The sequence below is a fragment of the Lutjanus erythropterus genome, unplaced genomic scaffold (genome assembly GCF_056507025.1).
Source record: "Lutjanus erythropterus isolate fLutEry1 unplaced genomic scaffold, fLutEry1.hap2 Scaffold_219, whole genome shotgun sequence".
Classification (NCBI taxonomy): domain Eukaryota; kingdom Metazoa; phylum Chordata; class Actinopteri; order Lutjaniformes; family Lutjanidae; genus Lutjanus; species Lutjanus erythropterus.
This window is the reverse complement of record NW_028146698.1, coordinates 16,369-28,651: the sequence shown is the minus strand read 5'-3', so window position 1 is coordinate 28,651 and position 12,283 is coordinate 16,369. Positions and strand designations below refer to the sequence as shown.

Genomic DNA, 12,283 nt, shown 5'->3' with positions numbered 1-12,283 from the left:
AAGCCTACCAAAGTTTTTTGTTCAAGCTGTAGTTTCTGTATAACCTCCTTGCTAAACTTCTCCCTGCTGCCAGTCTGCACTCATGTTCCCAACCAATCAGAGCACAGTAATCATAGCCAATCATTGCACAGCATAGCAGAACTATTGGTTGAACAGTCTTTGGGGGGGGGGGGGGGGGACAACGCTGCTCATGTAAGGACCGAGGCACTAAACATGTTTGTGATTGGTCAATCAGGCTGCTGTCAAGAGTGAATAAAGCTGATAAGACAGTTGTGGTGAAGTTTATTCGTCAGACGACAAACATGGAGTTTCTTCTTCTTCCTCTGCTGAGTGTGTGTCTGCTGAGCTGCTCAGGAACAACATCTGCTCAAAAAGGTAAGAAAACTGATCATCACACTCAACTCAGTCCTGCTCTTCTCTCTGATTTACTTTAAAATGTTTCAAAAGTCTGAAACAGGATGTGAACAGTGGAAAGATGACATCTGTAACTGTCACAGAAACATGAGCACAGTGTGAAGTCACTTACATCCTGATCATTAGTACAGATTTATAGTATTGATTGAACTTATTACAGATGCACCAAAAAGTAACTTGTTACAAATTACAAATACTTGCTCCTAAAATAAAATACAAAATACTGTTATGAGAAATGTGTTTAATTAAAATGCAAGTCATTTGTAGTTTGAAAATGAAAAAAAAGAACAAACAAACAAAATGTTCTTTATAGACTGATATTATCAAGTTTTAGTCATGTATTAGCTTCAGTATGGGTCTGACCTTAAAGGTGCATTATGTAAAAATTTTAACTTAAAACATTCGAAAATTAACTGAAACTATATTTTTCTCAGTGACTGTAAAATATTACAATTTCATTTATTTTGTGATATAATTACATGTTACTAGTTACATGTGAGGAGTTACTTTCCAGCACTGCTTGTGTGAAATTGTGCCATAATTGCATTTTAAGGACACCAAATACCTAAAATCTTTGTAGTGAAAATAATTTCTCATAGTATCAAGTATTTTGTATTTTATATAAATATATTTTATCTGCAAATATCCTTAATTTGTAACAGGATACTGTTTGGTGTATTTGGTGTAACTCAGGTCTCATGAGAAGATTTTCTCAGAAACAGTGAAGCTGAACAGGATGGAGATGACACACACACACACACACACACACACAACCACACACACACCTACACACACACACACACACACACACACACATCTGCAGTAGAAATGAGGCCACGTCTGAAGTTATAGAGCACCTCAGGGTGTGGCAGCTCATAAAATACTGAGTAGATCTATCATATGGCTGTTATTGATCAGAAGGATGCTGCAATCATTTCAATCAATTATATTGATTGAACTGACTTCTGATTTATGGCCAAAAACATGTTTTGTGAGGTCACAGTGACCTTGGCTTTTGATCAACAGAGTTTAATAAGTTTATTCTTGAATACAAGTTATAAGCCCTCAAGGTGTTCTTGAGATATCATGTTCCCAAGAACACAATGAATGTAACAGTCAACTTTAGTCTTTTTTACTTGATAGCTGCTAATAAATAAATCAGTCATCAGCTGTACAGGGGCAAATAAAAACTGACGTCCCACAAGTTGATTTCTACTTGTCTGACTGAGCAATCTGAGAAGAGAAACTGCAGGAATTTACTATAATAGGACAAAAAAATTTTGTGGAACAGAAATAGTTGGGGGGAAGGAATGGATCTGAAAACTTTTCATGGACTTTCCTCCTTCCACACCAGCCAGTAGTGGAAAAATATTCAAATCCATTACTTCAAGCTGCAGTGGGTAAAAAAAAAACTAAAAACAGCTGATGGTTGAAACTCATCAGAGTCAGGTTTCGTTTTCTCCATCCTGAGCCCCTCGCAGCCATGCATGCAACAGTTTACTGAGGCGATCGTGAGCGAGCACAGAGCGACAGACATCAGCTGTGTGTAATAAAGCAGATACCTGAAAGTACAAACAGTAGCAGAGAAGCTACATTTGAAAGCAGAGAGATTCAGTTTGAAGCAGAAGCACTGAGAGCTGAACATAAAGAGACTTTTAAACTAGACTCGCTCGTCTGAGGAAGAGAAAAGGAGACTTGTCACAGTTTAGCCGCGGTTGGCGAGAAATCACTGCATCCTGCTTGGAGGCGAGTCAGGCTCGCTTTGGCCCCGCCCCAGAGTCAGTACATCTCGGGTGTGGCTCCTGCAGCATGTTTAATATGTGCAGATTTTTTCTGTAATGACAGTGTAACATCTCTCCACCATCAGTCTCAGGAAAAAGAAAATACTCAATAAGAAGAAGAAGAAAAGGAAGAGTGTAAAATCTTTCTACACCATCAGGAATTCTGAGCTTAATGTTCAGCTATAATTACCATTCATGAAGCTGTTAGTGTGATAAACTGTTTTAAATTTCATTCATCTGCTACAGTGTTTCATTCAAAGTGATAGTTTTTAATTAGAAAGCAATGAAGGTTTTAATCTTGTTTTGATCTGCTTTAGTTTTAGCTCGGTGTTCCTAATAAACTGGACACTGAGTGTAAAGTTCTCTGTGTAACTGAACCCGACTGTGTATCTGGCTGACAGGATGTGCTTTGTGTTGCTGCTGAACTGTTATACAAGGAAGTGTTTCTGTTATTTAAAACTTTTTTTGTTTTATGCAAACTTGACTAAAAACTGAAAAACATAAAAAAGAACAGCTGATCAAAACTGATCCTTCTGATCAGTTATGGTCGTATTTTAGGAGCTGTGACAACCTGAGGTGCTTTATAACATCATTATTGTTGTTTTTGTGTGTGTGTGTGTGTGTGTGTGTGTGTGTGTGTGTGTGTGTGTGTGTGTGTGTGTGTGTGTGTGTGTGTGTGTGTGTGTGGGTGTGTGTGTGTGTGTGGGTGGGCGTTGTCTCATGCAACTTTGAGCTGCAGTCACTCCTCTGTTTCCTTATGAGACCTGACTGTTAGTTGAACTTTGTATAAACTGTGTATCAGAGATATGAGGATCCAAACTTTGCAGTTTATTCACTATATAAAAATACACAGTAGAATAAAACTAAATATTATACTTTTTTCTAACCACAGTGGACACCACTTTACAGTAATGCTACCCTTATAATTTATTTATAATGTTTTATATTTTGTTATTAATCAGGTTGCAAGCACCTTATACACGATTAATCATTAACACATTAGATTAAAAAGGCAACTGTGACGCATTATTTGCCAAATAATGAGCCCACATTTTTCTGAACTGAGATCTCATTTCTTACTGAGCTCACTTTATCTTCTCCATCAGCAGCATTTATATCTGTTAATAACTAACCAGCATTTAACATCAGAGGATCTTATTAATCAAGGGACCGTTTTCATAGACAGGCTTTAGATTAATCCAGGAGTAGGTCTTAATCTGTAGTTAAACTATGATATTTTATTGTGTCTTGGTGATTTTGTATTGTTTGTATTTTAACTCTATCTCTTGGCTTTGTTTTTCATATAAACCTTTACAGAGTTCTGGCCGTTACTGAAAGTAAAAACAAGACTCGTCTGGCCTCTTTAGTTTATGTTGGTCTTCATTTAGATCAGGGCTGCCCAAAGTGGGGTCCTTGATTTGGTGTGACACATGTTTCAATAAACAAACAAACAATTTATTTATTTATTTTTTTAAAGTTATAATATAATTTGTTATTCACTCAGCTGGTAGAGTTTGGGCTCCATGTTCTCAGACTGTAGTTTCTTATCACAGCAGCTCTGATTCAATCTCAGTTTGATCTCCAACCTTTACTGTTTATATTCCTCTGTGAAGGCAAAGGGCAACAAATCATCTAAAGAAAGTTCTTTAAATATATAATTAATAATTATTTTTCATAATCTGAGCAGGCAGACAGAGTGACACTTTGTGCACAAAGAATTCTCTCACAAATAATAACCTGATAGTCTGTTAGTGTAGATAACAAAGATAAGTAAATGTATAAAATAACAATAAGATGTGGTAGAAAACAAAGAGCAACAATCATAGTAAATTGTAACATAGAGACAAAAGAAAAAGAAAGAAAAATAGAAAATACATACAAATATGCATATTAATATAAAATGAAACAATATAAAAATAAAATTAGAAGAAAAATAAAAATAGAAAGAAAGAAAATAAGTATTGAACCAATAATTTACAAAACCATGAGGATAAACACCACACACATTTGTGGACAGAGTTATTGCAGCAGTAGAGTGTGGCTTCTCTCTGAGTGTTGTTTAGTGCAGTGGGACGTCCACCATCAGGTTCACGTTTGTGGTTTAGAGGTGAAGATCTCAGTAACTCTTGGATGGTGGTCATGAAATTAAGAACAAACATTAATGTTCCTCTCAGGATGAATTTCAATCACTTCGGTGATCCTCTGACTTTTCATCCATTATCATCATCATCAGCATCATCATCATCATCATCAGGTTTATTCAACACTTTAGTTTATGACCAAATACTCACATAACTATTGACAACTAATCTAAGCATGTTAACATGCCAACATACTAAACTAAGATGGACAACATGGTAAACACACTACTGTACCTGCTGCACATCAGCATGTCAATATTGTCACTGTGAGCATGTTAGCATGCTGTTGTTAGCATGATACACCTCACAGAGCTGTTAGCAGGCTGGAGACTTTTAGTCTGAATATTTACTGATTAATGCAATAATCCTGTTGGCTCATCTGAAGAGAATCAGCAAACATATTTCTGTTTAAAAATACAATTACTCTGCCATGTGAGGCATTAATTTGATTGTGTCTTTGAATCCAGTCCATTAAATCCAGATATGAAATGAATAAAACTACAACTCCTCCTGGTGTTAGCTGGTCACTTTCCACAGATAAATAGAACTTTTAAAATTCACACACAAGACACAATAACAAAAACCTTCAACCTGAGGGGTGAACTATGAAGTGAGATTAATGGGCTAGCAAGCTATGTTGAGTCTATGTTCAGAGTCATGATGGCGGCTCTCTTTCAACCTGGCTAGATCACCATGGTAACTGATGCTAAACTCATAACCTGGTCGGCAGCAGGTTATGTTCAGAGTTTCAGATTAAATCGTCTGTAAAATGTGCCGTTCTTTAACTAATTATTGTCCTAACAAGATTGATTATGAGCGATATAGCTTTTAAACTGAGGGAAGACATTAAAAATGAAAAGTTGTTGAGCTGTATGTTCGTAATATCACTGAACGAATCCATATAATGTAAAAATGTAACATAATGTAATGTAACAGCAGCATCACGTTGTCATGGTAACCTCCGTTTGGTGATGCAGAGTCATTTTCCCCGTTTGCTCCAGATCATATTAACACTTTAAATTGACATGGTATATAATCCACACAGTAAAATAATGATGAAGCAACTGCAGACACTTTGAATACTTTTTACTGTTTTCTGTTTTGTCTCGGTGATTTTGCAGCTCAGATCACTGATTAGAAAATTCATCATCATTTATCACAGACAATCTTAAATCAGTTACACTCATTTTACGTTGGTTTGGTCAAAAACTTCAGTGATGTCCACGTCTCTGTCATCATAGGACAGTGTCAGACAGACTTCATCATGTTTAAATCTGCTGTATGGAGTTTTATTGTTTAATGTGCAGTTTTCATGTTAGAATAAACGGCAGCATTAAGACCACATTTAGTCCATCAGTAATTTTCTGGCAGCATTCTTCTTCTCCTGCTTTATTTGCAGCAACAGTGTTGCTTTTAGCTGTAATGTATTTTGTATATTTTCCACAGCTCATAATTTTAACAACTTGATGATTTTGACTTAAGCAAGTGGCTCGCGATCGCTTCATTTCATGTGGAAGAAGAGTCAAATATGCCCTTTTTATGTGAGCGCACACAGTCTGAAGATGAAACCCTGGGTTAACAAAGCAAGTGCCTGAAGTTATAGGTTGTAGTAAATCTGACTACTGACTTAACTGCTCAGAAACTGGTGTTTGGGTTATTGTGGTGGCCTGTTGTTATGTGCAACAGCGTTTTTGTGTTGTTGTTCTCTCCTCTGCCCAGGTTCTGCTCCTCCCCCCCCTTGCAGAGTGCAGTGATTGGCAGCAGGTGCAGTCACTCTGCAATCAGAGCCTGGTGTTAAAAGCTGGGAGAGTGCAGCCAATCAGGGCCAGTGGGCCATTAGACAGACCAGGATCTGCAAGTCTGCAGTCTAGTCCTGAAGAGCAAGGATAGATTGCTTGAAGTGTTATGTTGTATGTCATGTGCTTTGCTAGCTCCGCCAGCTAGCAAAGGCACTTGTTGTCTGTGTATATGTGTTCTTGTTAGCCACTCTGGCTAGCAAGAACACTCGTTGTCTTTTGTGTGTGTATTGTTATTGTTTAACTTAGTAGATTAAGTTAACCCTTTTGTTTTATTTAATTTGTTAACTTAATTTGTCACTTAATTTGTTAATAAAAATAATCTTTGCCTCAGTTTTCCCTTATTCCTTTTTCGCCCAGTTAAATTTATTTATTGTTACACCCCTCATGCCCTAGCCCAAACTTGGGGGTCGTAAAACCTATAAATGTGTTAACTGACTTTCTTTCTAACCTGATTACTCTGCCTGTGAACACACTGATTATTTTTGTCTTTCAGGGGCAACTGTCATCACAGTGACAGAAGGAAGTGAAGCTGTTTTACCCTGTTCCATCAGCTCCCAGCAGAACATCGCACAAAACATCTTTGACTGGAGAAAAGATGGTCAGAGTGGTGGAAAACAGGAGGTCTTCATGTATAAGAAGGGCCAACATTACAATAACGGCCTTAGAGGTCAAGATGAGCAGTTCAAAGGACGAGTATCTCATTTTCCTAAACAACTGCAGGTCGGTGACGCCTCCATAAGGATCAACAATACAAAGCTGTCTGACAGTGGAAACTACACCTGTGATTTTTCACCTGATGAGCCAAACAGACAAATCTTCTACATTGAACTTGTTGTTGGTGAGTTCTTCCATTAAACAGTTATAAAGTCACCTGTTCATTTCACAGACAGACTGGTTCAAGTGTCCCAGATGGACTCAAGTTAAATTCTCATCAAATAATCAGAACAACACATCTGGACGAGGCCCTGCCCCGAGGACGAGGGCTGCAGATGAGCTTCAGCTAGAAGACACATAAACATTAAAGGGATAGTTCATATTATTTAACGTGGTATTGTATGTTGCATGTGGTACTTGTAAGTGGTGGCTGAACTGTTAGTCATTTGTAGTCAGTCATCCATGTGATAGGATTGAGGCCGTGTGCCCTGGAACCTGCATAGAAAACAAGAGCTGCCCGCGTAGAAACTGAAAAAAAAAAAAAAAAAAAAGCTACATACTACATCAGACTAATATATGCAACGTTAAATATTACAATTACACAGAAAATTTGTATTTTATACAACATGTGCACTTGCAGTCTTTGGAGTGCAACTGTGGCACCTGGTTCTGATGTCAGAGCAGGTCGGGATCAATTCTGTGTAGGTCTGGCTCGTCTCAAATGCACCTAACAGACCAGAAAATTGCACCCCAGAACAGAAACACATGACCTATCTGGAACTTTGCAAAGCATTTTAATACCTCATTTTACTGCAGATTATACATTTTACTCACAAAGTACACCATATTATCCTTACCCATTTAAAGAAATATACAGTACATATTTACACAGCAATTAGTCTTCTTCACTTATGTTCTAGGATGTGGGGAGAGGTGGGGCAGCACCTTAGCGCCCTCTATTGACCAGCCACTACTGGCTAAGGAGGCTCTGACAGATGTGTTTTCTGACTCTTTGACTGTAACCCATCTGGGACCGACACAAACCAGTCTCATGTGTAAATGTGCTGCCAACTTATGGTAGTTTGTTAAATCTGATACTTCTTTTTAAGTTTTAAATCAGTCTAACAAACAGTCACAAGTTTCAGCATTTTTTTTTCCAGTATTACCTGTGTGACAAGTTGATGATATCAGACAAGAACTCTAACAGAATGTTTTGTTTTGTCTTTCAGATTGTATCTTAAAAGACAGATCAGAGGAAAACATCCCAGGTGAGTCCTGATTGTGATGACGTCACTCTCAATGTCACAGGTGTCTCGTGAGTGTGTGAATAGGCTCCACAGGTTTGATGACACTGAAAAAAAAACCCAAAAAACTTTGACAATACAAAAGCATGTTTTCTGTCTCTAAAATTTAAACTGTAAAGACAAGACAGTCTGTAAAGTTTAACTGTTAGTTACTGTAATAACAGTGATTCTAAATTGTAGTTTATGTGCATTGTAACGTGTGCAACACTTAGGGCTCCTTTATAAACAATATTTCAGTAGTTTTAGGCTGTACAGGGATATACCAAAAATATCTCAATATAGACATTTTCTCTGAAATAAAAACCATAAAATCTCAAATAGTGCGAACACGTGATGACTGTATAGAATATGATGCATTATAGTTGGGTGATATGGACAAAGACAAATCACAATATTTTTGACCAAAGACCTTGATATTGATATGTATTGATATTGTTGCAATATTGTAGGAGTGATTGTTTGTTCCTCACAAAATAGTAACACAATGAGATTTTTAATAAATAATCACCAGTAATGTGTTTATAATGACTAAGTAAGTAATGGGAAAAGAAGATCTTTAGCAGCCTGGTAAGATCAGAAAATTACATCACATTACTGTAATGCAGCCTTTAAAACCAGAAAAAAAAACAACACTTCTGCCATATGATGACAGATGATGATATCGAGTCTCATATCACAATATGGCTATCTTATTGTAACATCTGAAATATGAGTTACCTGTGCCAAAATCAACCCAGTATATTGGTCAGTGTATCTTTTAATACCTTGACATTGATGAAGGAATTGTCTGAAGTGGATATTGGTGTCCAGCCCAGTGGAAAGAAACAGGATACATACACCCAGTTTGCCATTTAGTGGCACCTGTCCAAAACTAATGCAGTCTAATATAACAGCTCTGAAAAGTTTAATGAAGATTACAATGTTTAGCTTTGTTTAAAAAAAACAAAACAAAAAACAAACAAACAAACAAAAAAAACATTCCTGAGGTCTTGAATCAATTTTATTTTTTTTGAGGCTGTAGTTTGAGGTGCTATCAAATTATGTTACACTTATACCAGTGATATACAATAATCACATTATTTGTTGATAAAATAAAGTACACTCTAATGAAATCTCTCATAAGTGTCTAACATAAGAGGCGATACATCCCTAAAGACTAATGTCTCATATTTTAGGACAGAACTGAAATGGCTAAATTTCTTTTAAAGATGATGTTTGTACCACAACCTATTGATAAAATATTTCGAGGGTTGTCCAAGCCTCAGTGCTGTATACATATTTCTGTCATGATATGTGTCAGATATAGTGTTTGTAGAGGTGAATAGTTAACAAAGGTTAAAAATATTTGACAAATGCTCTTTCAAACTTCTCTCTGTTCCTGTGTTTTTCTCTTATACGTTCTGTAAACGTGAACATATACAAGAAATGCAATGTAATGTTAGGGCTGGGTGAATATTTTTGACAAAATGACCCAATATAGATATTTAGCAATATTGCAACAATACTTTAGGGATGACTATTGGTGCTCTCACAAAATGAGAACACAATAAGAATATTGATAATAATAATCAGCCATGTTGAATGGGAAAGAACAGAACAGTTAGAACAGTCTGGTAGATTCAGAAAAGAACAACACTTTATTGTAAGACAACCTTTAAAACCAGGAAAAAACATGACATGTTACTATATAATGATGTTCAAACCTAAAATGATATCAAGTCATGATGTTGATATAATAACGATTTAATGCCCAGCCCTAAGTGATGAACAAAAAACATCACAATATAACGTATATAATGCTGACCTTGTGTGAACTAAATTATGTTTACAGGTGCATGTTCAGAGCCACATGCCACTCAGCTGACAGGCACAAAGGATTGGGCGCTGCTGCAGTGTGATGTTCGAGGTGTTTTTCCAAAACCTGAAGTAAAGTGGCAGGACAGTGATAAAAACATCCTTTCTAGTAAAGAATCAAACGTCACAGAGAGTGGAGGCCGCTTCTTCATCACTCTCCAAACTAAGGTGACCAAGACCGGCGACTACTCCTGTGTGGCTACACAGGGGGAAATCTGCCATCAGATACCTGCGAAGACCTTTGTGTATATCCATGGTGAGATTCTTCCTATTACTGATTTAATCTGTAAATGTTTTAAAACATTTGCTGTTTTCGGACTGTAGCTTAACAATGAGCAGTCAAATTCATAGGATTAAATGGAGGTAAAAATTAACTTTTCATTCAGTCTGAACCAGGAACCAAATTATCACCAGCCACCAATCAATTGCAGATAACATATTAAAGTAACTGACAGATTTGTTTCACTCATCAGTCAAAAACACAACATTAATCAATTGAGTTTCTGGTAAAATCTGAATATTCACTAAATATTTAGCCGAAATGTTGTCATTTCACCTGTCTATTCTCATCATGATGGTGGCCTAATTAAATGAACGACCTGTCCAGAATACTGATCCAATTTGTGAAATGTTGTGGGAAAAAATGCTTTTATGTGATGGAGCTGACTGAAGATATAACTTTTCTGTGTGGTGAAGCTATAGTCACCTGACCCTGAGTGCTGAACACTGCCAGCAGAGTGACATTACTTCCTTTGCTGTAATATTAGATTGAGGTAAACTTACTATGGCAACACTTGTTATATTAAAACATCATTTATTAGCCTTTAAAAGTGATCAGTTTTCAAACACTCATAGGAAAGAAAGTTCCTTTGTAAAGGTACACCTTAGAAACCTTCGTAGAACAGTAAGGTACATGTCGTGGAGGGAACATGAACACCTTTACTTGTTCTTTGTGTGGGTTGTAATGACCAGTCTGCTGTTTATGATCTGCAGTTACATCCTGAGTGTTACTTTAACTTTCTGTTGTGTGTTTCAGACTCATCAGCTGGGCTTGCTGCTGACGTTGTCGTTACGTTTGCCATCACTCTTTTCGGTGTTCTAGCCAAGTGTTACATCACACAAAATTGTAAGTAAGAAAGTTTAAATAATTTATTTTATCAACATATTCGCGATGAGGAGACAACACAACAAATCCTTTACATGTTTTCATGTTTAGAGTCTTGACAGCTGTTTCATCTCAGGCATTAATCATTCTTACACCCAGTTTAAAGACATAATTTGGGGTTTTCTTGAATATAACTTTGATTTCCTTCCTGCAGAAGAGCAGCTGATGCAGACCTGATCCAGAAACCCTCCTGAACACATGAGTGACTTTTTGAACCAGAATGATGAGAACTGTAACAGTCCAGGCCAAGTGTCATCAAATCATTTCATACCTGCAGGTCATCAGTTAATCTGAGGAGTCTGTGGTTTGATCCCCGGCTCCTCCTGTCCACATGTTGAAGTGTCTTTGAGTAAAATGCTGAACCCCAAATTGTTCCTGATGGTCAGAGCAGAACCTTTAATGGCAGACAAAAACGGGACTCCCTGAAAACTTGGTATTTTATCCAGACTGGCGTTGTTTTGCAGGACGCAGCTGTTCACGCCGCTCTACGTACACAAAAATAGTTGGACCGAGCAGCAAAATATAGGCTGATTTTATTTGTACAGCTTGGAAAATTAGGCAAAAAGAGTGAATAATTGACACATACAATATGAGATAAGTTTATTAGATGTTTGGAAACCTGTTTGGGAAACATATTAAACTGATATCAGAAATCAGACCCCACGTCTCAGCATATTTTTGGACATAACTTAATCAATATTGTCAATACATTTTAGCAATATTCAGTTTTGGGGTATAGTGGGGGTAAACTCAAAGTCAGTTTATCCACCTCTTTGAAATTAGGCTGAGTGTTTACTCATATGTGTTAAATTAACTGCATAAGTCATAGACATAAACTGTATTTACCTCTACACTCCTGGTTTAGTTTGATCCTGATTTAGATGATCACAAAAATCTAAAAAAAAAAAAAAAAAATCTGCTAATCAGACACTCAACACTTTCTGTGACGCAGGATGTCAGGCGGCGCCTCAGGAGAAATACCAAGTTTTTAAGGAGCAAATACACCAAATATGATCATACTGAGGTAGAAATTGAAAAACAGAAGACTTCACTGAACCAAAACCTGCTGTTACACTGGAGAAGAATTAGAATATATTGAGTTAATTTTTATATTTTATATCTGTGCTATTGAAACTGTTTGGCCTCTTTGCTTCTCTTTATTTCTTATTGT

General features: G+C 36.8%; 1 protein-coding gene and 1 long non-coding RNA gene across 2 annotated transcripts; both read left to right on the top strand.

Annotated features, from left to right (window-relative positions):
• The first annotated feature begins 243 nt into the window (after positions 1-243).
• Positions 244-10,276, top strand: LOC146303880 (butyrophilin-like protein 1). Its single transcript, XM_084714339.1, has 5 exons — positions 244-375; positions 6,629-6,973; positions 8,019-8,057; positions 9,925-10,203; positions 10,272-10,276. The coding sequence occupies exons 1-5, from the start codon at positions 303-305 to the stop codon at positions 10,274-10,276; spliced, it is 741 nt and encodes a 246-aa protein (XP_084570465.1). The 5' UTR covers positions 244-302.
• Positions 10,277-10,651: 375 nt separating this feature from the next.
• Positions 10,652-12,043, top strand: LOC146303879 (uncharacterized). Its single transcript, XR_014769733.1, has 2 exons — positions 10,652-11,073; positions 11,267-12,043. It is a non-coding gene; the product is annotated as an uncharacterized LOC146303879 (long non-coding RNA).
• The last annotated feature ends 240 nt before the right edge of the window (positions 12,044-12,283 follow it).